Source organism: Eumetopias jubatus, unplaced genomic scaffold, assembly GCF_037043125.1.
Source record: "Eumetopias jubatus isolate StellerSeaLion01/CBP00866 unplaced genomic scaffold, mEumJub1_p1.0 scaffold_11, whole genome shotgun sequence".
NCBI classification, from domain to species: domain Eukaryota; kingdom Metazoa; phylum Chordata; class Mammalia; order Carnivora; family Otariidae; genus Eumetopias; species Eumetopias jubatus.
Genome location: NW_028274817.1, coordinates 85278445 through 85303733, shown reverse-complemented (window position 1 = coordinate 85303733; position 25289 = coordinate 85278445). Strand labels below are relative to the sequence as shown.

At 55.4% G+C, this 25289-nt stretch overlaps 2 protein-coding genes and 1 pseudogene across 11 annotated transcripts; 2 read left to right on the top strand and 1 right to left on the bottom strand.

Annotated features, from left to right (window-relative positions):
* The first annotated feature begins 327 nt into the window (after nt 1-327).
* HDAC6 (histone deacetylase 6) lies at nt 328-20424 on the top strand. 7 transcript variants are annotated; one of them, XM_028113439.2, is made up of 29 exons: nt 328-404; nt 1493-1637; nt 1729-1857; nt 2000-2088; nt 4077-4161; nt 4262-4302; nt 4800-4896; nt 5042-5139; nt 6301-6405; nt 6534-6602; nt 12205-12331; nt 12438-12503; nt 12596-12655; nt 12745-12834; nt 13173-13279; nt 13366-13433; nt 13677-13842; nt 13952-14080; nt 14259-14427; nt 14707-14840; nt 15441-15509; nt 15610-15802; nt 16882-17031; nt 18304-18478; nt 18590-19098; nt 19200-19319; nt 19450-19596; nt 19703-19831; nt 20020-20424. In XM_028113439.2, the coding sequence occupies exons 2-29, from the start codon at nt 1545-1547 to the stop codon at nt 20086-20088; spliced, it is 3483 nt and encodes a 1160-aa protein (XP_027969240.1). In that variant the 5' UTR covers nt 328-404; nt 1493-1544; the 3' UTR covers nt 20089-20424. The 7 variants fall into 7 exon arrangements, with proteins under 7 accessions (XP_027969240.1, XP_027969236.1, XP_027969239.1 ...); XM_028113435.2 differs by lacking the exon at nt 328-404 and adding an exon at nt 497-586; XM_028113438.2 differs by lacking the exon at nt 328-404 and adding an exon at nt 849-890.
* Nucleotides 5987-6081, bottom strand: LOC114216899 (U6 spliceosomal RNA; annotated as a pseudogene).
* On the top strand, nt 20122-24955 carry ERAS (ES cell expressed Ras). 4 transcript variants are annotated; one of them, XM_028113448.2, is made up of 2 exons: nt 20122-20209; nt 24157-24955. In XM_028113448.2, the coding sequence occupies exon 2, from the start codon at nt 24200-24202 to the stop codon at nt 24899-24901; it is 702 nt and encodes a 233-aa protein (XP_027969249.1). In that variant the 5' UTR covers nt 20122-20209; nt 24157-24199; the 3' UTR covers nt 24902-24955. The 4 variants fall into 4 exon arrangements, with proteins under 4 accessions (XP_027969249.1, XP_027969246.1, XP_087884929.1 ...); XM_028113445.2 differs by lacking the exon at nt 20122-20209 and adding an exon at nt 21316-21402; XM_088028803.1 differs by lacking the exon at nt 20122-20209 and adding an exon at nt 21652-21722.
* The last annotated feature ends 334 nt before the right edge of the window (nt 24956-25289 follow it).

The following is a 25289-nucleotide window of genomic DNA, read 5'->3' as shown; positions in this document are numbered from 1 at the left end:
TACCTCACAGAATTGTGGCTTAGCATGCCCGTCACATATTACTTGCTATCATCACAATTACTTGCCCCCGGTAAGACTCCTTCCATCCTACCATCCATTTTCCCGGCAGAATATCAGTCGCTTACATTTACTGAGTGCTTCCTGTGGGCCACCTTAGTGCATTTTAACTCAGAAAATCCTCACAGTATTTAACATCATCACCACTCCCATTTTGGCCGCCACCAGCCAACCTCCTGTGTCAACCTCACTCCGGGTCCCTGTCGCCAGCCCGCCCGCGCTACGTCATCACAGCGCGCCGCGCGGGAAGCCGCCGGGAGGAGAGGAGACGCCCCTTCCTAATTCCCTCGCTTGCTCTCTTGAGTCCTCGTGCGACACGACTGGCGCGGGTCCGGAGGACTCCCAAGGTGACTGGACAAGGACGGAGGGACAGCGGCCACGGCAGCCAGGACAACAGCGGCGGTGGTTGGGGGAGGGGCGAGCTTGAGCCTGAGCACCGCCTCGAACCGCCGCCGCGCACTTCACGCAGGCGCAGCACGGCCAGCGTCGCACTGGCGCGCTGACGCGCTGACGCGCTGACTTGGCGTTGGTGAGCTCGCGGGAGGTGGGGCCTGCGCACGGGGCGTGGCCCTGTGCCACGACACGCGGTGTGGGCGGGATAGGGGCGGGCAGTAGAGAGACCGGCCCAATGGAAAAGAAGGCCTCAAGCACCCGCCGACCCGCAGGTCGCCGGGAATTTGGCGGCGTGAGCCCTGGGCGGAGTTTGAGAAAAGGCTGTGCCCAGTGAGTGGCGCTGAGGGGATTGGTCGGCGTTGACTACGAGGGTGGGAAGGGGGAGGGGACTGGCGGGAGGCAGCCCGAAACTGACTGAAGGGGTTTGGTGGAGCTTGAGGGTAGGGTTTGAGCAGGAGGTGGGATCTGGTGGAAGGAAAGGGGCAGTCCCCCGAGGAGCGGGGCCCGTTGAAACGTTAGGGGCGGGATCTGGCCAAGTGGAAGGTGCTGGGCCGGCCCGATAAGGGGTGGAGTTAAGTGGATCGTTAAGGGTGGAGTCGGGGCCGGAGCTGGGTCTGGGTCTGGCTGAGTGAAAGGGTGGGTGATTATCCTGGGAGATTAGCTGGAGGGGACAGATTTGTGAAGGGGTGGGGTCTTCGCGAGGCTTGGAGGACTGAAAGAATCTGGGAATGGGACTTGGGGAAGCGGAAAGGGCGGTGATCAGCTAGAGAGGGCCGGCCCTAGGACGCAGCGAGCCCGGGGGTTTATTGCTCCGTGAAAGGGCAAGACTTTTCGAGGGGAAAGAATAGTGTTAAAGGGGTGGAGCCTAGTGCGATGGGCGGGACCAGGTGGACACCCCAGTGGAAGGAGAGGGCCTTGGAAGGGGCGGAGTTTGGAAGGCGGTGGGGAGTAGGCTAGCAGAAGGGATGGAGACTGTGTAGGGGGCGGGGCCTGGGAAGGGTGTGCGGTGTGGGGTTCTCAGGGCACTTCACCCCTTTCGTAGTCACCTCCACCCCACCCCCCAGAACGGCGTCAGGGGTGAAGTCTCCCCGACCATGACCTCCACCGGCCAGGACTCCACCACAACCAGGCAGCGAAGGAGTAGGCATAACCCCCATTCGCCCCCCCATGACTCCAGCGTCACCTCGGTGAGGCCCCAGACCTGCCCAGATGGGGGTGGGGGGTGGGGAGGAGCAGTGGGCCGTGCGCTGGAATCTGACCCTTCTCTCTGTTTGGCAGAAGCGAGGTGTTAAGAAGGGTGCCTTACTCCACTCCAGCCCTAGTCTAGCAGAGGTAAAGAAGAAAGGCAGAATGAAGAAGCTCAGCCAAGCAGCAGAGCAAGACCTAATCGTGGGCCTGCAAGGGCTGGTGAGAGTGGCCTGGCCTCAATGGGTTTAGCCTCCTGTGACAATCAGAACCCTGTGGTTCTCCCTCCTTGACAGTGTGGTGCGTGCCTTCTGCTCAGGCCCTAACCGGATCGGTGTCTCCCCCCCTTTTTTTCCCCCTGCAGGATCTGAACCTTGAGGCCAAGACACTGTCTGGCACTGGCTTGGTGTTCGATGAGCAGCTAAATGAATTCCACTGCCTCTGGGATGACAGGTGAGGCTGCGTCCTCCAGGCTGTCCCCCTGACCGCACAAATAAACACTTAGAGGCGGTTAGCAAGAATGAAGCTATTCTTCTGCTAGGCTAGAGACTGGAAGCAGATGATTTCGAGAGGTGAGGCTTAGGCTTGAAAAGATTCTTTTCATTTGGCCAACACATACTGAGTATGCACTGTGTTCTGGGAGTTGGTGGTACAGACGTGTCAGACTGGACAGACAGGGTCCCTTCTCAAGGAGCCGATAGTCGAGTAGGAGAGCAAATCTTTAAACAGCCAACAGCAGTGGGAAGTGGTTAATGAAGGATGACTTCAGACTAGGGGATTCAAGAGTGTTTGATAGAGGACCCTAGACTAGCATCCGGGGTTCGCAGAAGGCTTCCTTGAAGAAGGACATTCACGCAGACCTGGAAGAATTATTACCTCCCATTTGCTCACACATGTTGTAATCTATCAGCAAATTCTTTTGGCTCCATGTTGGAAATGTGTTCACCGCTGCCGCCACCACCATCCCTCACCTGGCCTTGCGGAGGCCTCCTCCCTGGCCCCCCTGCCTCCACCCTCACCCCGCTGTCTGTCCTCCACACGCAGCCAAAAAAAAAAAAAAAATAGGTACAAGATGACGTTCTCTTCTTTTTCTTAAGGTAGCTTTCAACTGAAATATAGTTGACCTACAGCATTACATTAGTTACGGTTGTGTTCTCTTTCTTAAAAATCCTTCAAGGGCACACCATTGCCCTCAAGGTAAAGTCCACATTCTTCATTCTGGCCTCTAAGGTACCACGTGATCTGGTGGCCCGGCACCTTGGTGACTTCATGGGCCAATCACTCGCTTCGCGTCATTTCACCCACGCGGGTCCCTCTGCTGTTCTTCCACCAGGCCAGGCGCTCGGCCAGCTCGGGCCTTTCCCTGGCCGCTCCCCTTTTCCAGAGACTCATTTCCACCTTCTCCCCTTGCAGTTGATGTTCACATCTCAAGGAGACTTTCTCAGAGAAGGCTCTGGCCACTCCCCTTCCCCCACACCTGCTCTCTGAGACATTCCTAGTCCGTGTCACCATTTGTTCGTGATCGCACTTACGTGTGTCTGTCCCCAATCCCAACAGAAGGCTCGTGATGGCAAAAGACTTCATTATTGCGTACATGTCTACCATCTCCTGAGGAGCTAAGGCCACTGCAACAGACAAAACAAACAGAACCCCTGCCTTTGCGGAGATTGCAATTTGGAGGGGGAAGGCAGCCAGTGAGCCCGAAAGTGAAATGATAGAGTGCTTTAGCAAGAGAGGTGCTATGGAGAGACACCAACGCGGGAGGGAGAGTGGCGGAAAATGGTCAGGGAAGGCCTCGCCGATCTTTGAGCAGGGATCGGAAGGAAGGTGAGGGAGTGAGCCACGGAGACACCTGGGAGAAGAGTGTTCTAGGCAGGGAGGGGAGCTAGCTGAAAAGTCCTCGGTTGGATGGAGGAACAAGGAGAAGCCAGTGCGGGAGAAGCAGGGTGAGTGAGGGGAGAGCACTGGGAGGCGGCGTCCGAGAGGCAGTGGGGCCAGTGGTTCCTGGCCTTCCAGAACAGGTGGAGGACTTGGGCTTTGCCTCTGTGCAACATGGGAGCCATAAGGTGGTTCTAAGTAGAGGAGAGACGTGATCTGATTTGGGTTTTAGCCAATGCTGTGCGGAGGAAGGGGCCGTTGGGGGAGCAAGGGCGGAAGCAGGGAGGCCAGTGAGGAGCTGAGGGCAGGAGCACAGGCAGGAGGTTCTGGTGGCAGCAGGGGGGTGACAAGGAGAGGGGCAGGCTCTCGATGTATTGCAAGAACAGAGCCAAGCAGGCGCCAGGGTTGGCTCCAACGTCTCTGACGTGACCAGCTGTGGAAGGGGGGATGGGCAAGATGTGTAGAGCAGAGGGGCCACTCACCCGTATCCGTGTGTGTGTGTGTGTGTGTGTGTGTGTGTGTGTGTGTGTGTGTGTGTGTGTCTGGATGTCTTATCAACCCAGCTTCCCTGAAGGCCCTGAGCGGCTCCATGCCATCAAGGAACAGCTGATCCAGGAGGGCCTTCTGGACCGCTGTGTGTCCTTCCAGGTGAGTCCCTCAGCTGACACGCTGGGTGGGTGGCGGGCAGGAGCTGGTGGAGCTTGGGTGCAACCAGTGCCTGAGCCCTTTATTCCTTGTGTCTCCCCAGGCTCGGTTTGCTGAAAAGGAGGAGCTGATGTTGGTTCACAGGTGAAGGCTTCCAAGCCTTGTAGAGGTGGGGAGGAGGCTGCCCCGGGCCAACCAGGGCAGGCCAGACTCTTTGGGAAAGGATATCATGGGCCCTGTGGCCTTGGGCAAGTTGCTGAGCCTCTCCGAACCTGAGGGTCCTTGCCTATCACATGGGAGCTAGCAAACAGAAGTTCCTCAGGAGGGTTTGAGATGCGGTGGGTGCTTAGAACGGTGCCCGCCATGTCATCAGCCCACAAGAGGCTATTGTTATGACAGTCTAGTGTGTAAACAGACGGTGGGTGTGTGGACAGAGTGATCAGAGGTCCCCCCCCCAGGACATTCCTGGAAATGCGGCTGGCTAGGGAAGAAGCAGGGAATCTGTCCTATGTCCCAGCTGTCCCCCCAGATTGACAATTGAGGGGGCCTGACTTGACCAGGGTTCGGATGGGGAAGGGACAGGGCCCTGACTCAGGCCCAGGAGGGAGGCAGGCCCTTGAATCTCCTGTCTGTGTCCCCAGCCTAGAATACATTGATCTGATGGAGACGACCCAGTACATGAATGAAGGAGAGCTCCACATCCTAGCAGACACCTATGACTCAGTTTACCTGCATCCGGTATGGATAACAACTGTGAGAGCAGAGGGTGGTGGCAATCCCGGGGTTTCCCATCCCCACGCCCACCACATCCTGGGGAGGAGTAGCGGAGTGGGCAGGCTGCTCTCTCCCTTACTCCCTCTCTGGCTCCCCACTGTCTCTTCAGAACTCATATACCTGTGCCTGCCTGGCCTCGGGCTCTGTCCTCAGGCTGGTGGATGCGGTCCTGGGGAACGAGATCCGGAATGGCATGGCCATCATCAGGTAGGACCCACCAGCATTTGCTTTTTTTGTATTTAAAAAGATTCCTCCCCTCAAATGTAAAATGTATTGCTATGGGTGGTATATTCACAGGGTTCAAGAGTCAAAAAGTACAAAAGGGGGTACCAAAAAAGTCTCCCACCCCATCCCCCAGAGACCTGCTTCCTCTCCTGGAGGTAGTCGTTGTACGTGTGTTCCCTGAAACCTTCTGTGCCTATTCATGGAGTAAATGCCATATTTCGTCGATGCTAAGATCTGTATTTCATCGATGCTAAGATCCGTATTTGATCATCTTGAGATCCAGATTCATCTTACAAACAGTGGCGTCTTAGAATTCATTTAGCAGCATTCTCTGCTTTGTCGCTGGCACGTGAACTCACCGTACCTCTTAGCATTGTTAGCATCCTGGAACTGGTGAACTTCGGAAGATACAGCCTTTCTCCTCCCTCCCCTTTCTCTTAGCCACAAAGGGTGTTAGCACTGAACACGTGCATTTTTCACTTCTACATCTTGGCAAGCTCTTCTCGAACAACATATGCTTTAGACCCGCATGGAACGCCGCTATGCGAATGCATAGGAAGTTGGCCAGCCCCCTTGCACTGGGTGTTTTGGTTGCCCCCTGTCATTGGCCGTTTCCAAAACCTGTCACAGCAAATACCGTTACCCATTTAGAAATATTGTAATTTCACCCCTTTTGTTATATGGGCTGTGGGCTAAGTCTCCAGGAACAGGATGAGTGTGAGGGTGTATCCGTTGATAATTTTTACTTTATTTATTTGCTTTTTCAATTTCAATTCCGGTATAGTTAACGTATGGCATTCTGCTGGTTTCGTGTGGACGACATAGTGACAAAAACATGAAACGGCTTCACTTGCATGTCGCCCTTCTGCAGGGGCCATGCTAATCTGTTTCCAATCTTAGTATATGTGCTGCCAAAGTGAGCCCTATGCATTGATAACTTTAATGAACATTATCAAATTTCCCTTGGGTAGAGAGCAGTAGACTGGGGGTGGAGGTCCCGGGGCCCCCGTCACTCAGTTCCTGGCCGATTGGCAGACATCGGCACTGGGGGCGTTGGTGGTCTCGAATTGGAGAGCAGGGGGGAGTCTGCCTCTGTAGAGGAGGACCCCCTCCCCAATCTGTGACCTCCCCTGTCCTGCCCAGGCCTCCTGGACACCATGCCCAGCACAGTCTTATGGATGGATATTGCATGTTCAACCACGTGGCCGTGGCTGCCCGCTACGCTCAAAAGAAGCATGCCATTCAGAGGTCAGCAGCAAGCTGCAGGGGGGTGTGATGCGGGTGGCGCAGGGTAGGGTGTCCTGGCCTGGGTCCTCCCCCGCCTCCAGATGCACCTTGATGCTCTTCTATAGTACCCCCCTCTGTCCTCCTCACAGGGTCCTTATCGTGGACTGGGATGTGCACCATGGTCAAGGAACACAGTTTACCTTTGACCAGGACCCCAGGTATGCTCCAAGGGCTGCCTTCGATGCTAGACTCCCAGCCGCCACCCCCTGCCCTTACGGGCCCAGCCAGAAGGGGCCCCGGAAAGGAAGGGAAGGCATTCATATTCATTGGGCCCGCCTCGGAACCTGGTTCTGTGCTGTTCCCTGCTCGTCTGCATTGTCGCTTAATTTCACTCCAAGGCAGGGTCTCTTGGGTTCCCCATTTTAGAGATGGGGGAACCGAGGCTTACACAAGGTCACACAGAGAAGTGGGAGAGACGAGATTTGAGCCCACGGGTACTTGGAGTTCTTGTTCACCAGTGGACCTTGGAGCTGGAGTGAACTTCAAATTACTACTTTATGTTTCTGATTAGTACAACTGCCAAGTGTTTGTTTAAAAAAAAATTGGACAATACGGAAATGTCTAAAGCAGTGAGTCTCCTGTAATTCCTGTCACCTCCGAATAGCTTATTGATAGTTTAGGTTATATTCTGACAGAGTTCTTCCTTTAGGTGTATGAATATTTAGTGTTATCACTAACACACTGCGTAATGGGACAGTCCTCTCTACGTTCTTTGGCAGCTTGCTTTTTGCATTTAACAGCATGTCGTGGACACCTTTTCATGTTAGTGCCTCTAAAAAAGACACCCCGGTCTTTGTAAGGGCTGTTCAGTGTCCCACTGTATGGCTGTACCTCTGCTCATTTAGCCCTGGGACACTGATGGTGCTTCCCAGTTTTTGCTAGAACAGACAGTTCTACGGTGAAAATATATAATTTTATATATTCTATAATCTGTAGTTTTAAAATACATAACTTTGCATTTCTCCAAGTATATGTATAGGATGGGTTTCTAGTAGCGGATTGCTGGGTCAGAGGGTCAGCGTGCTTTATTTTTTATTTTTTTAAAAGATTTTATTTATTTATTTTTTAAAAATATTTACTTATTTGATAGAGACACAGCGAGAGAGGGAACACAGCAGGGGGAGTGGGACAGGAAGCCCGATGCGGGGCTCGATCCCAGGACTCTGGGATCTTGACCTGAGCCGAAGGCAGACACCTAACAGCTGAGCCACCCAGGCGCCCCTATTTTTTTTTTTAATTTAAAATTTAATTAGCCGGGCGCCTGGGTGGCTCAGATGGTTAAGCGTCTGCCTTCGGCTCAGGTCATGATCCCAGGGTCCTGGGATCGAGTCCCGCATCGGGCTCCCTGCTCCTTGGGAGCCTGCTTCTCCCTCTGCTTCTCTCTCTCTCTCTCTCTCTCCTCCTCTGTCTCTCATGAATAAATAAATAAAATCTTTAAAAATAAATAAATAAATAAAATTTAATTGGCCAACATACAATACCTCGGTAGTTTTTGACAGAATGTTCAATGATTCATTAGTGGCACATACCAGACGTCCCTCCAGAAAGGTGGTACCAGCTTCCCCTTCCTGCAGAAAGTGATTGAGCAAGTCCTTGTCAGTAGGGACACTACTAAGTAGTTGTTTGATCCAGCCTTCTGCCAAACCAACTGCATAGAATCCCCTTGTCCCCTGGAGATCCTGAGTTGCCGCGGCCCATTATTTAATCTAGGTTGGCTGTTCTGCAGAACATGGCTTTGTTCTTTTCCAGCATTCAACGTTGCTGACAGATGTCTGCTTTGTATTCCTTTCTGAGTAATCCGTTTCCCTCTCCAAAGGTTTTAGTTTCTTCTTTCTATGCCTGGTGTTCTGAACTTTCACCCTGGCCCCTTCATTCTGCTTAGCGGTAGGTAGATGTTTTACCTCTGAAGACTCAGACCTTTCTTAAGTCCTTGGATGCTTTCTTCTTAATGGCCTTTGATGCTTTCTTCCACTGTATTCTGCTGTATTCTGCCTGGTCTCTTGGGTTGTATTCTCTCGTGTTTTCTTCTCCCTTTTGCTCTGTGTCCTGGGAGATTTCCTCAGCTATACCTTGAAGCCCTTCTGTTCAATTATGTATTTAGCCATTCTTTTCATCTCCAAGAGCACTTTCTTCCTCTGTTTCTATGCCCCCTCATTCCTCAGCTTGTTTTTAGAGAGGAGTCATTAGAAGTGCTTTAAGTTTTCCTCGGTTTGCCTCAAATGTCTAGCAGCTCTTGTTTGGCATTCAGACAGAAGGGTACAGCGCTGTTGCACGTGGCTGTCTTGGGCCAACTCTGCCGTGGCGCAGGGGAGTGTTTCCTGAGAGGTGTTTCCCTGGGATGGGGGCAGGACATGCATTAGGTCTCTGACAGGTCTCACCCTGTCATGTTGAGATGACATGCATTAGATGGGGTTCTGCCAAACACCAGCTAAAAGGGGGTCCCTTCTTGAGATGGCATCTCTTTTTTTTTTTTTTACCCTCCACCTCCGCAAACATTGGTCAGTTTTACTTACTTTTTCAAATCTAGCTTTTGGCTTTTTTGGCCATCTCCACTGTTCTAGTGTTTTGGTTTTGTTTTTTTTTTTTAAGATTTATTTATTTATTTTGAGAGGGGCACCTGGGTGGCTCAGTCGTTAAGCGTCTGCCTTCGGCTCAGGTCACGATCCCAGGGTCCTGGGATCGAGCCCCGCATCGGGCTCCCTGCTCAGCGGGAAGTCTGCTTCTCCCTCTCCCACTCCCCCTGCCTGTGTTCCCTCTCTCACCGTGTCTCTCTCTGTCAAATAAATACAATCTTTAAAAAAAAAAGATTTATTTATTTTGAGAGAGAGAGAGAGAGTGAGCGGGGAAGTGGGGAGAGAAACTCAAGCAGACTCCGTGCTGAGCCCGGAGCCCGACGTGGGGCTCGATCCCATGACCCTGAGATCATGACCTGAGCCAAGATCATGACCTGAGCCGAAATCAGGAGTCAGATGCTCAAACGACTGCGCCATCCAGGTACCCCTAGTGTTTATTTTTTTTATCCTTCATTATTTTTTCTGTTTTTATCTTTATTAATCTCTTCCTCCTGTGTTATTTTGTTCATTTCTGGCTTCTTGAATGCTTCAACATTTATCAACTCAAGTGGTGGCCAATCTAGTTTCATCTGGACCTGCTCTCACTGCCATCCTTCTGTAATATTTTGAAGTTAATCCCAGATTACCGTATCGCTTTTTTCTGTAAATATTCTTGAACGTCTCTCTAAAACATAGACGATATATTTTAAATTAAAAAAAAAGAAAGAAACATAACCGTAGTATTATCGCTAAGCAAATTAACAAGAATTCCCTGATGTCATGAATCATTCTTTTTCTTTTAATAAATGCATTGGAGGCTATCGCTGTGTTCTTTGGTGGATATGGTATTGACAATTATGCACGAATATGAAGAATTGTGAATATATTCAATGCATTCTTTCTCATGAATAAGAATGTATAATTGGGGGGAAAAAGCATTTATCCATGCCCTTCAGTCTCCTAGCTCTCCATCCCTCGGGCTCTTAACTCCCTCAGCAGGGTCCTGGGTGGAGACAAATAGATCAGGCCTTAAAATACTACTACAAAGATGACAAAAAACAGGTAAACCAAAGCTAAGTGGTTAAAAGAAACAAGGAAATCTAGGGAATGGGTCCTTCAGTGAATTGGCCATTCAGAATTGATTTTGTGTGCATTGACCTGGATCTGCCCTTGATTTCTCAGAAGGGAAACCCCAGGTCATCTTGGGGGCCCTCCCTGATCCTCTCAGATTGAGAGAGGGCCCCGCGGGGCCCCTGGAGCCTCAAAGACTATTTCCCAGAGATTTGTTGAAGTCTCTAATTGTCTGACATCCTTTCTTCCATTCTCCGTCTTTCTGGGATGATACTTGTTTAAACTTTCTCTTACTATCTTTTGACTGGGACTCTGGAAGAGCAAGGAGGTGAACCTGTGCTGTCAGTCCACCATTCTTTCATTGGAAATCAGTGGAACTTATTTTAAAACTTCCTGCTGGGGCGCCTGGGTGGCTCAGTCAGTTAAGCATCAGACTCTTGATTTCAGCTCAGGTCATGATCTCAGGAACGTGAAATTGAGCCCCGTGTCAGGCTCCTCAGGCTCCGTGCTGGGCGTGGAGCCTACTTGAGATTCTCTCTCTCTCCCTCTCCCTCTGCCCTTCTCTCTCTAAAATAAAAATAAATAAATCTTTCAAACAAAAATGCCTCCCACTGTTTGCTTTATAAACTCAGTTTCCTTGGGTGTTCATTCTTCCACTGGCTTCGGTGGCTGTCATGGGGTAGGCTTTCTTCAGATATTTTCTTTATTCCTTTCTTCCCCTGATGATCATCTTTATGTTCTACTGTGCATTTCTCTTTCTCTACTGGTTAACTTACTAAAAAAAAAAAAAAGTTTAGAACGATATTTATCAGATCAAAAGTAAACCCATCATCTCTCACCTACTCAAGACCACAGCTTTCACGTGGGTTTCATCCCCCCAGTTCCAAGATGCTTTTCTGCGATTTTAAGAATCTTTCTATATCAGTTGCATCAAATTTCGTAACCACGTTTTCAGCATTTATTAAAATGTCACTAAGTTGGTCTAGATTTATTGCTTACCACTATTTCTTGCATTTCCCTTAAAAAAAAAAAGATAAAACTGCTACCTTAAATTCTTCTGGAACAGGACAGGGAGTGGATGAACAGATGGATGGGTGGATGGATGGATGGATATGAGATTATTCATTTTGCTTGCCCCCATCAGAATTAAAGCCCTCCCACAGCCTCCTACTGGGCCTTCTTTTTTTTAAAGATTTATTTGTTTATTTATTTGTCAGAGAGAGAGTGTGTTCACAAGCAGGGAGAGTGGCAAGGCTGAGGGAGAAACAGGCCCCCCTCCTGAGCAAGGAGCCCGATGTGGGACTCGATCCCAGGACCCTGGGATCATGACCTGAGCTGAAGGCAGACACTTAACCGACTGAGCCACCCGGGGGTCCCCCTGCTGGGCCTTCTATCAGAACATGGACCTTCGTGTCTTTTCTGTGTCTGTTCCATGTATCCGTCCTCACTGCTCTGAGTGCTCAGTTTCTCATCTACAAAATACAGGAAGTAGTAGAGGTACCCTGTACAGTATCGGAGAGAAGGAACTGGTCCCCACTTCAGCTCAGCTGCACACACACAACCAAGTTCCATGCCCCCTTACCCCTCACGCTTGAGTCTCCCCACGTCCTTCAGGGGAAGCACCAGGTTCCCCAGCCTGGCCTGCTGCTCTTTGCCACTTTAGCCGGATCCTGCCAGCTAAGGGCTGTGTGCCCCACTGTGGACCTCCAACATCACAGGATTCGTCCTGCCACCACCACCTTGGTCGCGGAGGCAGGGAAGGCAGGCCGGTATTATTTTGAGTCCCCCGCAGGGTCAGGCGCCCTCGGGGACTGGGATGGACAGACCCTGTAGCTGTCAGGGTCTCAGAGCTAACACAGAGGAGGGCAGGAGCGTGCGCCAAAGGAGGCATCCCAGTGATAGAGCAGGTGAACGAGTGAGGGAAGTAATGGAGCAATGGGAGAATTCGTGAATGGGAGGGCTGATAAGTTGTCGACTACATAGAAGAATGAATGGATGCAGGAGGTACAGACTTAATGGGGAAGTTAACGAGAGAATGAATGAGTGGTTGAGTAAACTGGAAGCTGTGGGTTGGGGCGTCTGGGGGCATTCACTCTCAACTGCCCCCTACCTCTTTTTTCTCTTCCTCTGCCTCCAGTGTCCTCTATTTCTCCATCCACCGCTACGAGCAGGGTCGGTTCTGGCCCCACCTGAAGGCCTCTAACTGGTCCACCATAGGTTTTGGCCGAGGCCAGGGATATACCATGAATGTGCCTTGGAACCAGGTCAGTGTCTGCCTGCCCTTTGCCCCCGAAGTTAGGCCCACCCCTGCCCTTCGGCCAGTTCGGGGCAGAGGGCAGAACGGTCCCCATCGTGCCTCTCTGTCCGCAGGTGGGGATGCGAGACGCCGACTACATTGCCGCTTTCCTGCACCTCCTTCTGCCAGTCGCCCTTGAGGTCCTGGGGGTCTGGGGTGTGTTGGGACAGGAGCGATGTTGAGGGATGGGCCGTGAGGGCAAGTGGCCTCATGTAGTCCCTTTCCCTCTCAGTTCCAGCCCCAGCTGGTCCTGGTGGCCGCTGGATTTGATGCCCTCCAAGGGGACCCCAAGGTAAGGCAGGCTCCCTGGGGTGGTATGTGGGCAGAAGGGGGTTTGCACGGAGCCAGGCTGATCCTCCACGTCCACCCCCCCCACCCCAGGGTGAGATGGCCGCCACTCCGGCAGGGTTCGCTCAGCTCACCCACCTGCTCATGGGTCTGGCAGGAGGCAAGCTGATCCTGTCTCTGGAGGTGAGTGACTCACTTCGTGTCTCGGCCCGTGGATCGAGGAGGACGTTAGAACAAAGCTTTCAGGTCAGGCAGGAGTTTCTGTCCCAGCATTTCTACTCACCAGCTGGACAACCTCATCCAGGTCACGGAACTTCCCCGTGCCCCTGCTTTCATTGCGTGAAACGGGCGCTGCAATCGCGGCCATCGCCTCGTAGCACTGTTCAGTGAACGAAACGGAAGTCACCCTTCAAATTCCTCGTTGCTTGATATGTAGTCAGCACCCCTAGTATTATTATTACTGTTCTTCCCTGGTAACGCCTGGTTCTGTCCTGACCCCCCCACACACACTCCTTTCCCAGGGTGGCTACAACCTCCACTCCCTGGCTGAGGGCGTCAGCGCGTCCCTCCACACCCTTCTGGGAGACCCTTGCCCCATACTGGAGTCTCCTGGTGCCCCCTGCCCAAGGTGAGCCCCGGTGGAGGAGGAGAGCGGGACCCCCGCTGCCCACCCGCTGGCACATTTGGTCACATTTCCCCTCCCCTGCCCTCTAGTGCCCAGGCGTCACTCTCCTGCGCTCTGGAAGCCTTGGAGCCCTTCTGGGAGGTCCTTGTAAGATCAGGTAGGAGGCAGGGAGGGGGCTAGGTGGGGAGTCAAACATGGAATGAGCCCTTGGGAGACACTCTCTTCCCAGACCCTCCTGGGGCTTCCCTGGGCCCCCTTGGTGGGGGAGGGTCAGGCCCTCTCTCGCACTAGACCCTGGTTTCAGGCCTCCCGCCCCTTTCACGTTTTGGTAAACGGAGTTCCAGAGTATTCCAGGGATCCAGGGTGGGGGAGTAGGGTGAATGTGGCCTCCCCTTAACAGCTGAGACCCTGGAGGAGGACTTCCTGGAGGAGGAGAACGTGGAGAAGGAAGAAGAGGGACCGTGGCAGCCCCCGGCGCTCCCAATCCCGACGTGGCCGGTGCTACAGGCTCGCACAGGGCTGGTCTATGACCAGCGGATGATGGGTCACTACAACTTGTGGGACAAGTATGCAGTCAGAGGGCCACCGCCTAAGTGGACAGGGAGATCCCTCCCCCTTCCTCAAGCACTAAGCCCTGCCTCTGGTTCCTGCCCACCTCCCCCCACCCCTCCCCAGCCACCACCCAGAGATGCCTCAGCGAGTCTTTCGGATCATGCGCCGTTTGGAAGAACTGGGCCTTGCCGGGCGCTGCCTCACGTTGCCCGCACGTCCCGCCACGGATGCCGAACTGCTCACCTGCCACAGGTCAGGGACCCCACCCCCACCCCCACCCCGTGCCTGGGGTGGGATGAGGCCTCGGGGCACACATGCCACCCCGGGGGGGGGGGGGTGTGTGGCTGGAGTAAGGGCTCTCCTGTCCCTGTGGGACACGGGAGGGCCCGGAGCCACCTGACTGTCCCCTGTGCCCCGTCTGTGCCTCCAGTGCTGAGTACGTGGGTCGTCTGCGGGCCACAGCGAAGATGAAAACCCGGGAGCTGCACCGCGAGGGCTCCAACTTCGACTCCATCTACATCTGCCCCAGCACCTTCGCCTGTGCACAGCTGGCCACTGGCGCCGCCTGCCGCCTGGTGGAGGCTGTGCTGGCCGGCGAGGTACCTCCTCCGCGGGGTGGGGCGCCGCTCCGGAGAGGTGGGGGTGGGGGACCGAGAGAGGTGGCCCTGGGAGGGCGGGGCGGGGCCTGCGGAGGGGGATTCCCCCCCCTCTGCTCCCCGGAGGCCTTGCTTGCTGGCCAGTGCAGCGGGGGGATGGGGGCTGCAGGCTGGAGGCCCCTAGCAGCTGGGGGTAGTGGCTGGGACGGAAGGGGAGAAGAAAAGGGAGAGAAAGCAGTGAGGGCAGGTGGTCTGATTTTGCTTCCTGCCCCTCCCCCCCAGGTTTTGAATGGCACTGCTGTGGTGCGTCCCCCAGGACACCATGCAGAGCGGGATGCCGCTTGTGGTTTTTGCTTTTTCAACTCTGTGGCTGTGGCTGCTCGCCATGCCCAAGCCATCAGTGGGCATGCGCTGCGGTGAGGGCTCCCTGCGCCGCGCTCCCCCTGCACCCCCGCACCCCCCCCCCCGCCGCCGCCCAGGGCTTACTCAACAGGCCCCTTGGTGCAGCGCCCCCAGGACTTACCCAGAAGCACCCAAAAGCACAATCGCCCAGCACTTCCCCAGAAAAGGACCAAGGATCTAGCCTTGCAGTACTTCCCCAGATAGGACCCCCAGACTGTGGCACCCAGGTAGTTATAAAACAAGATCCAGGGTCCCCCTGCCCCCTCATTTCTGGCCCCTGAGGGCTGTTGTGGCAGAATTCAGGGCCCAGATCCCCAGTGCTTACTAAAGAAGACCCAGTATCCGGCTGCCCACATTTACCCATCCTGGGGGCAGGAGGCTCTGGCCCTGAGCACTTGCTTGGGCCCACAGTGAAGACCTCAGGACCCAGGCTCTGGCTTTCACCCTTCCTCTGATGGGACCCGCCAGCCTGCCCCACACTGCTTTCCCCAGGGACCCAGAGTTTTGCCACCAGCAATAAAATGCCCCTGCAGACAGACCCCAGGGCTCCAGCCCCTGCCCTCTCCCCGAGTGGGCCAGTGTCCCAGGTCACTGAGGAGCCGTTCCCTCCCCAGGATCCTCATAGTGGACTGGGACGTCCATCATGGTAATGGAACTCAGCACATATTTGAGCAAGACCCCAGGTGAGGGGCCAGGGCAGGGGGGGCGGCCATGCCTCAGGGGTGGCCGAGCGGGCAGGGGCGGCCCACTAACCAGCCGTTGTCCCCCTTCCCACCCCGGCAGCGTGCTGTACATTTCCCTGCACCGATACGATCACGGCACCTTCTTTCCCATGGGGGATGAGGGCGCCAGCAGCCAGATAGGCCGGGCCACAGGCACCGGCTTCACTGTCAACGTGGCCTGGAACGGGCCCCGCGTGGGCGACGCCGACTACCTGGCTGCCTGGCATCGTCTGGTGCTCCCTATTGCCTACGAGGTACAGTACAGGCTGTACGGGGCAGTAGACCGTGTGGGGGACCGCGGGCCCGCACCTGTCCCGATGGGCGGCCGTAGTGAGGGCTGTGTTGGGGGCCGATTCTGCGAAGGCCTTGGCCTATTCCTGCCTCCGCAGAGTGGCTCTACGTGACCGCCTCTCTGCGCGTGACCGTAAGGGACTCCTGGGTACTTGCGGGTGGTCTTCGATGGGTACGTGTGAGGTGGCCCCGCGCGCCTGCCGGCTCTATGGAGCAGCGCGTGCAAGGCGGGGGGGGGGGTGTGAGTGCGTGTGTGAGGCTGCACAAATGGGTCTTGGCCACTACCGTTTCTCTCTCTGGTGGCTGTGACGCCCCATGTCGCTGCACACTGCGCTCTCGGCGACAGCTGGTGTGTGGCTTTCTTTGTGTGGGAGGGTGTGTGGGACAGGCCTCTCTCTGCCTGTCTGCCGCGGCTGTGTGTCTCTCTGACTGGCAGGGGCCTGTCCTTGCCTGACTCTGCGTGAGGGGCTGTTAGGTGACTGCCTTCTTGGGGGGCACCGCGTGTGTGTATGTGTGTGATTAGCACGATGTTGGTTCAGTCCATATGTCGCTGTCTGACCACATATGGGTATGCGACCATTTTCTGTGTGTAGCACTTGGGTTGTCACCTTCTGCGATGGAAGTGTGCGCGCACCTCCCTTTGGCGCCGTTTATATAAAGCGCTGTGTTGTTGTGCACATATGTCCCATGTCACCGTCTCCTGACATCTGAGTCTCTACATTGCACGTCTCTGCCTCATGTCCCCATCTGTCCGTTTCCAGAAGTGTCTCCATGTCTCTGTGTGTCACATCTCTAAGTCTCTGTTTGGTGCGTCCACGTCTCTGTTGATCTGTCTCCATGTCTCTGTGTCTCTCCAACCCCAAGGCTGTCCTGTGTCTCCACGTCCTCCCCTTTGCTATTTTCAGGGCCCTGGTCTTGTGTCCCCCAGTCTCCTGGTCTCCAGCTCTCTGACTTGCATCTGTGTGTGTCGGGGGCGCCCTCACCTGCTGGCTACCCAGGCCTCCGCACTCACGCCCATGTGTCTCTTCTCTCCCTGCTTCAGTTTAACCCAGAACTGGTGCTGGTCTCGGCTGGCTTTGATGCTGCACGGGGGGACCCGCTGGGGGGCTGCCAGGTGTCACCTGAGGGCTATGCACACCTCACCCACCTGCTGATGGGCCTTGCCAATGGCCGTATCATCCTAATCCTAGAGGTAACCCTCTCGGTCCCTCTTCCTACGGTGGGAGGAGGGTGGTTTGGAAGGCTGGAAGTCCTGCCCTTCCGGCTGGCTGGCTGAGACACTTGGGGCAATTTCCTAAAATCGGCTTTGAGTGTCCCCGCCTGGGACTGTCGGCACATACTGGGCATTCAGCGTAACACCAGCTTAACAGTCTTAACTGAGTGCTCAGTACGTGCCATTTGCTCTTCTCGGCACTCTGTGTATATTATTAATTCACTTACTTGACAAAGCAGCCTGCTGAGGTCGAGTCTGCTGGCCTTGTCATTTCCTTCTCTCAGGAGCAGGGAAACTGAGGCATGGCAAGCTGTAGTGACTAGCCCGAGGTCCCACGCTCAGTAATGGCAGAGCCAAGCAACCTGGCTCCAGCGTCTAAGCTTCTTACCACTACTTGAGCTGCCTCTAGCAAGCTCTCCAAAGTAAACCCACTGACCTTTTGTAAGTCACTCAGTGCCCCTGCCCCCCCCATGCCTCAGTTTCCTCATCTATAAGATGGGGCTGGCTACTCGTGGAAAAGTGCCTGGCATGCGGTAAGCACTGTCAAAGTAGTTTCTTATCGTCGTGAGTCATCGCACCAGGTTGAACCCTCTCAGCCACCTTACGTGCTGCTTTTCACTGCTTAGGGGATAAGGCCAGTTGCTGGCAGAGATTAATTGGCTGCTCTCAGGTCCCACGGTAGGCCCGGGCCTGCTTGTGGCAGGGCAGGGGAGTGGTCGAGGACATGAACTCTTCTATCTGGAAGCCCGGCTCCCAACCCCAGTGCTGCCTCCCACCAGTTGTTAGGACCTCAGACACATTATCTAACCACTCCGAGCCTCAGTGTCTTTATCTGAAGAAAGAGCAGAGACTGGGGTGCCTAAAGAATGTGAGAAAAGGGGGTTCCCGTGCAAATTGAGCACATGTGGTTGTTAAGGATCAAGAGAGTCGACACACATGACATGCTCAAAATAGGGTCTGACACATCGCAAGCACTTCATGCATACCCGCCATTACTGACGTTACCCTCAGTGTTACTGTCGTTGTGGTAATTATTCTCTTGCACTTGACGTCATAGTTTATCCCCCGCAACAACCACCTCACACGGTGAGTACTGCCCATCTGACAGATGGCACTTCCCCTCACTTCTCCTCACCCTCCAGACTTTCAGGGCCCCGAAGGGGGATTGGGAGGCAGAAACTCTTGCCTCCCAAATTCCATGAGGACCCCCCCCCCCATCATACCTTTTCCTCCCCTTTTTTCTTAACAAAGGGTGGCTACAACCTGACATCCATCTCGGAGTCCATGGCTGCCTGCACCCGTTCCCTCCTTGGGGACCCACCACCGCTGCTAACCCTGTCGCAGCCCCTGCTGTCAGGGGCCCTGGCCTCCATCACCGAGACCATCCAAGTCCATCGCAGATACTGGCGCAGCTTGCGGGTTATGAGTGAGCAGGCGTGGGGAACGGGGGGTTGTGGGGGGCTCAGGAGAGGGCAGGGATCAGGTGCAGGATAGGAGATAGCACCCACACTCAAGGATCTCCCTCCTGTGGTTCCAGAGGTCGAAGACAAGGAGGGACCCTCCAGTTCTAAGTCGATCCCCAAGAAGGTGACCCAGCCAGCCAACCGTGGGTCAGCTGTGGGGATGACCGCACCAGACGGGAACATTCTGGATGCGGACGCAGGGAAGGCTACCTCAGCATCATCCGTAGAAGTGGCCACTCCAGACCAAGCTAAATCAGAGACTGCCGTGGTGGAGCTCAATCAGGACCAAACCTCGGAGTCTCCCACCCGGGAAGCCACGGCGGACCAGACCCCCTCAGAGGCAGCCACGGGAGGGGCCGTGCTGGACCAGACCATCGTGGAGTCTGCCGCGGTTGGAGCCACGCCAGGCCAGACCCCCTCAGAGGAAGCCGTGGGGGGAGCTGAGGTGATCCAAACCCCTCCAGCCTTATGTACTGACAACCAGACTCCTCTAGCCTCACCTGCGCAAGGAGCCACCCGCCAGATATCCCCCAGTAAGCTGCCTGAGAATCTCAGGACCTTGGGCCTAAACAGCGAGGCTCAGGTAAGCCCTACCACACCCAGGTCGGGGGCGGGGGGGCGGGGGGAGGAAGAAGGGGCAAGAACCTGGCCTCTCAGAGGCATCTCTTACCTCTGTGCATCCAGGAGGCCCCAGAATCTCAGATCCCAGAAGAGGAGAGGCTGCTAGGAGAGGCAGCTAGAGGTCAGGACAGAGATGATTCCGTGCTGATTCAGAGCTTTGGGGACCGTGGCAACACTGACCAGGTGAGCTCGGGTCAGGGAGAAGACCGGCGGCCTTTTGTTGCCCATGTGTGCCTCCACGTAGGAGCGTGCGGTGTAAGAACACGTAATATGGAGATGGAGTCCCTAGCTGACTCCATTTCACCCACTCCAGGTCATGTTTTATGCCGTGACACCGCTGCCCTGGTGTCCCCATTTGGTGGCAGTACGTCCCATACCTGAATCGGGCCTGGACGTGACCCAACCTTGTCAGGACTGTGGAACACTCCAGGAGAACTGGGTGTGTCTGTCTTGCTATCAGGTACGCAGCAGCGGAGGGGGGTGGACGGCGGTGGGGCGGAGGTCGGCCCAGGAGCCGACTGCACGTGGCTGCTGATCCCTACCGGATGCTCCCTCCCCAACCTCAGGTCCACTGTGGCCGTTACGTCAGTGCCCATATGCTCCAACACCACGAAGTCTCAGGACACCCGCTGGTCCTCAGCTACGTCGACCTGTCTACCTGGTGTTACAACTGTGAGGCCTATGTCCACCACCAGGTGGGTCCTGGGCAGCCCTGAGAATGCGTGCACACGCGCATAACCCTCTCACACACACCTTCTGTGCTGGGGTAAGGGGAGATCGGAGAGTGCAGGAGAAGGGTTGTCGAGGGCTGGGGTGGGGCAGCCCCCTGGCTGAGGTAGAGGGGTCCTCACCCGCTCTCACCTACCCTCTCTTGCGCCCTCAGGCTCTCCTAGATGTGAAGAACGTCGCTCACCAGAACAAGTTCGGGGAGAACATGCCCCACTCACACTAAATCCCAGAACGTGCCCCTCTTCTCCACCTTCTGAGCACCTGGATGAGGGGCAGCCTCACTCCATCCCATCCTGAAGACTCTTTTCACCTCCCCAAGGGTGCCGATTTAAGCATAAATACCTGTAAGAGGACGGTGATGATCAATTGTAAATCTCTCTGCCCACTGTCTATTGGAGGGACTCCATCTTCTCTGCCCTGGAAGGAAAGCGGGGGGGGTTCAGTGGTCCCAAGAGGGGGCTCATATCACAAAGCTGATGCTTTGGAGAGAGGGGCATCAACTGACAATATATAGCAGAGTTCCATTTGTAATAAAGGACAAGCTGTTAGAAAACCTGGAGAGAGCTTTTTAATCTTAAGCGGGTGAAGAACCTCACACCCCTGGCCAACCCCTGGTCTGCTGGGTAATGAAGCAATGAGGGCATGGGTTTCTACCAGGTCAACCCCCTGCCCATCCAGTGTCCAAAAAACAGACTGGAAATAGGGCAAGCAGCTTGACTGGCTCAACTATAGATTAAATGGTGGAATCGCAGAGCAAATGAGTGCCTGCCTTAGAAATAGCCTCACAGCCAGTCCCAGCTACAGCCCGGGCTGAGAAGGCAAGACAACCATTGGGAAGTGTCCACACCAGGCCTCAGTCTCCCCGTCTGTCTTTTTGTCCTGATTCGGGTGTGGGTGGTCTAGGTTTCCCATACTTAGATTTGGTGGTCATGGGTAACCTCCTAGAGGAAGGAGTGCCTGTCACTGGCCAGGGATGAGGAACTAGAGGTTAGTTTGGGGGTTTTATTTCTCCCACATAATGAGAACTTCTTTGGCAACTCAGAACAGTTCAGGCTGAGGTTTCTTAGGCTTTTCTTCATGGCCACCTTAAGAACCCAGGATACCCACTGGGTGGGCCACCAGAGCCCCACCCAGTCAAGAAGAAGGGGAAGGGGGCTGTGGCCAGCTCAGTGATCCCTCTTTTAAGGAACATTCTGGATGCCCCCCTCAACAACATGGGCTTCCATCTCATTGGTCAGACCTGTGTCACATGGCTGCCATAGCTGCAAGGGAGTCTGGGAAACGTTTGAGCTTGACACCCATCCACTTCAAATCAGGTTCCTAAGGCCCTGACACAGTAACCCCCCTGCAACTCTTTCCCTCCAGCAACAGGCACAACCCTCTCCCCCAAGCTGCTTTCCAAAAAGCCTGCTTGAGACAGCCCAGGCTCTGCTTGAGGCCCTCATGAGACCTACGCCAAAGTCTGGCCACTCAGGGCAAAAATGTGACACCCTCCGTAAGCCAAAAACATGAAATCACCTCCCAGAGCGGGGGCAAGGTAAGGGAGAGGTGCAGCAGGGGGGACACAGGGAGGTCCCGCCGCTGGCTCGGTGCACCCCCAAGACCACCTCCTTTGCGGCCGGTTGCTGGTTACTGGCGAGGGCACGACCCCACACCCACCCCGGGGGAGGGGGGGGCGTGCCGGCGGAGGGGCTTGGGAGCGCTGTTGCGCATGCGTTCTCCCTCTGCCCCTCCCGCCCCCCGCCTCCCCACACCTCTACCCTTTGGGGGCCAGGTGGGAACATCTCCTCCTCTGTCAGTCCTGTCAGAGCTGCGGTGGGTTCGCGTCCGAGCACTCCCGCCTTGCCCAGGACTGAGGTAAGCCAGGCCGCCGGGCCTCCAGCCCCCGGCCCCCGAGCGGGGAGGCCTTTCCGCGGTGGGCTGTGGGGGTGCGATGGAGGTGGCCTTGGAGGGGGACCCTTCCCCTACCTCCTCCCATTCTCGCTCAGCCACCTTAGTGGAGACAGACCTGGGTAGGGGTGTCCGTGAGTGCGGGAAGCGGGGGCTGTGGGCCCGAGCCTCGGGACTGGGCTGCCCCGGCGCCCTAGAAAGAACCGGACAAGCTGGGCCGGCCAGAGCACAGGCGACAGCTTTAGGGGAGAGCCTGTGGGTCCCCCAGCCGCACCTCCCCTGGCTGAGTCAAGGGAAGCGTGGCCCGGCGCGGGCCTCCCTCCCCTCGACGCGCACCCCTGGATCCTGGGCAAATCCACACGCCGTGGGCCACGTGGCTCCAGGCGGGGGTAACAGGGTCTCAGGGGCCTTTTGGGGACGCTCGTAGCTCTCGGCCCACAGCAAGTGGCTCAGTGTCCCTCGCGGAGGGGGAGACCCCCACTGCCGTCGGTCTGGACCCCCGCGGGGCCGTTTGACCTCCGGCTGGTAAACCACCACCGCCACCTCGCTTGCGGCGGCCTCGCTGTTCCGCGCGGACACAGCGGCCCGACAGGGGGTGGCCCAGCCTCTCGAGGGCGCTGGGAAGAGTCGCGGGGCCCTTAGGCGGCCCCCCCTGCTGCAGGCCCACGTCCCAGGAAATCATTCTTGCTGCTCTTTACTGCTACTGGAGCCCTTTGCCGGGGGGGGGGGGGGGGTGGGGAGGCGGGAGAGCCCGTCTCGCGTGTCCCCGGCCTCGGGCGCGGGCACCCTCAGATTCCCAGCTGCCCGGACCCCACACTCGAGAGTTAGCCTTCACCCCTCTCCTGCCCCGCGCGCCGCCTTTGGCTCTGAGAGCAAACCCTGGCAGTGCGTTCCACCTTAGGATCTGACCTCCCCATCGATGATGACCTTGGACCCCTGCAGCGGCCTCCTCGCTGCTACATCTTCTCCCTCTTTCTGTCCCCAAGGGTTCGGGGGGCCCCCCACCAGAAATCTGTCCTCACTTTACCTCTCTTCACCGTGGCCCCCCTTCTTTCTGAGCCAGAGCATCTAATAATTATTGCCAGGAGTCTCTCTGGGCCGAGGACCTCACAGCTGCATCCCCACCTGGGACCTTCCCTGCCCCCCAACCCTGACCTCCAGATCCCAAATTCAACAGAACCCCCCACAGAGACCTCGAACCCACCAACTGCCCCCAAACTGCCATTCTCCCCGGGTTTCCAGAGAGACTCGGGGTAGCAGCCATTATGATGCATTTCCTGAGGCCACACACGGAACCGAGGCCAGGATGTGTATTGAATAAGTTTAATGGTAATTTGCTATTAATAGCTAACACTAATTGAGCACCTGCTGTGTGCCCATCCTCTCCTAACTGCATGATAATTTACTTGCTTATCTTGTTGATGGTCTCCTTCTCACTTCCAGAATCTAATCCTCCCAAGGGCAGGGATTTTAGTCTATTTTGTTCGCTGCCACTTCCCCACCCCCCACACCTCCCACCTTCCTTCCCCACACCCATCACAATACCCCGCTCGCCGGAAGACGCTGGAAATAATGCATGAAAATTAAATAATAATAAAGAGGCCTAACATTAACTGAGCATCTCCCACCTGTTTATCACCTATTGTTGCAGTATATTTTACTGATTTACCTTTGTTGTTGTCACGTTCCTTGGGGGCTGGTGTTTGTTAACTATTTTACCTATTTTTCCCAGTTGTTTGTCCTTGCCACACAGTGGGTTCTCAATAGCCGCATGCTGAATACGTAAGAAAGACTAAATTCTAATGTTAATGGCTAACCGACCTCATAATTTGCCGATTTATTTGATTTATTGTCTCCACCTTTTAGAATACAAACTCCCTGGGGACAAGAATGTTGCTCGGCATATGCTTTGTGACTGGCACGGTGCCGGGCTTGGGGCTCGACGGTGATACGATCCAAAACCAAAATCAAAACTGACCCAAATCCCCACCCTCCCTCGGGAAGGGGGAGGGGCTGCTAATGGGCAGGAGCTTTTTTTCCCCGGGTGAGGAAAATGTTCTTAGATTATGGCGATGGTTGCACAACAGTGTGAAAATGCTAAAACAAAACAAAGCAAAACAAAACATTGAATTGTTTACTTTTAACTAGATTAACTGTGGTATATAAATTACATCTAAATAAAGCTGCTCTTAAAATCCCCGCCTTCACGTAGAGGGAATGAGACGGACAGAGATTAAGCAACATAAATAAAGTATTAGGCCTACTAGAAAGTGATTTGCACACACCTAGGCACTTAGTAAATGTTGATTCAATGACACCCAGCTGACCCCTTGCCCCCGAGGGGTCTTGCCTAACCTCCCCCCGCCCCTCCCCCTTGTCTTCTGTTCTCTTTCCCTCGCAGGGCCTGCTGTCCACATCCCTTCCCTGAGCTGTGCACCAGGGGAATGGCGCTGCCGAGAAACGCGAACATGTTTGATCTGGGCCTGGGCACGTGGAGCCTGAGCTCCGAGGAGGAGAGCCAGAGGGCTCAGGCACCCTCCAAGAGTGTTGGGAAGCAGCTGCCCGAGTACAAGGCGGTCGTGGTGGGCGCGAGTGGCGTGGGCAAGAGTGCGCTCACCATCCAGCTGAACCACCAGTGCTTCGTGGAAGACCACGACCCCACGATCCAGGATTCCTACTGGAAGGAGGTTGCCCTGGGCCATGGGGGCTGCATTCTGAACGTGCTGGACACGGCAGGGCAGGCCACTCACAGGGCCCTGCGTGACCAGTGTGTGGCGATTGGGGATGGCGTGCTGGGGGTCTTCGCCCTGGATGACCCTTCGTCTCTAGCCCAGCTGCAGCAGATGCGGGCCACCTGGGGCCCTCACCACACCCAGCCCCTCGTCCTTGTGGGCAACAAGTGTGACCTTGTGAGCACCACTGCAGATGCTCGGGCCGCTGCTGCGGCCCTTGCGAAGAGCTGGGGGGCCCCCTTCGTGGAGACCTCAGCCAAGACCCGGCAAGGTGTAGAGGAGGCCTTTACCTTGCTCATCCATGAGATCCAAAAGGTCCGGGAGGCCATGGCAAAGGAGGCCATGACAGGGCCGGGTGGGGATAAGGCCCGGCACCAGAAGGCCATGTGCCGCTGTGGCTGTTCTGTGGCCTGAAGATCTCGGTCGAGAAGAGTGGCCTGCCCCCAGGCCAGGGTGGTGGATCCTAGACATGAGACCACCTCACCCCCCCACCCCACCCCCCACCCCAGCAACTAGCTGCGTGGGACACTGTTGGTGTACTGGGGATAGATGAATCCCTCTGTTGGGGAGATTTTCATTTGGTGATGGGCATTTGGTAACGTGGGGCATCGTATTGGTTATTGGCGAGCGAAGAGATTGTGTGCCAAATTAAATAAACGGTGTTCTCAGGTTTCAAAGCTGCCTCTGTGCCAAGTGTTACGTGGGTGAGAGTGAAACTGGGGAGAATGTTACTTGAGTTGTGACAATTCTTTCATTCAAGAAATGTTGGGGGGAGCCCACTGTGTGCCAGGCCCTGCTTTGG

Coding starts and splice junctions, on each gene's coding strand:
- HDAC6 (XM_028113439.2), top strand. CDS start 1,545: ATGACCTCCACCGGCCAGGACTCCACCACAACCAGGCAGCGAAGGAGT. Junction 2,089..4,076: donor CACTGCCTCTGGGATGACAG/GTGAGGCTGCGT, acceptor TTATCAACCCAG/CTTCCCTGAAGGCCCTGAGC. Junction 4,897..5,041: donor ACTCAGTTTACCTGCATCCG/GTATGGATAACA, acceptor CTGTCTCTTCAG/AACTCATATACCTGTGCCTG.
- ERAS (XM_028113445.2), top strand. CDS start 21,374: ATGAAATCACCTCCCAGAGCGGGGGCAAG. Junction 21,403..24,156: donor CCTCCCAGAGCGGGGGCAAG/GTAAGGGAGAGG, acceptor TTTCCCTCGCAG/GGCCTGCTGTCCACATCCCT.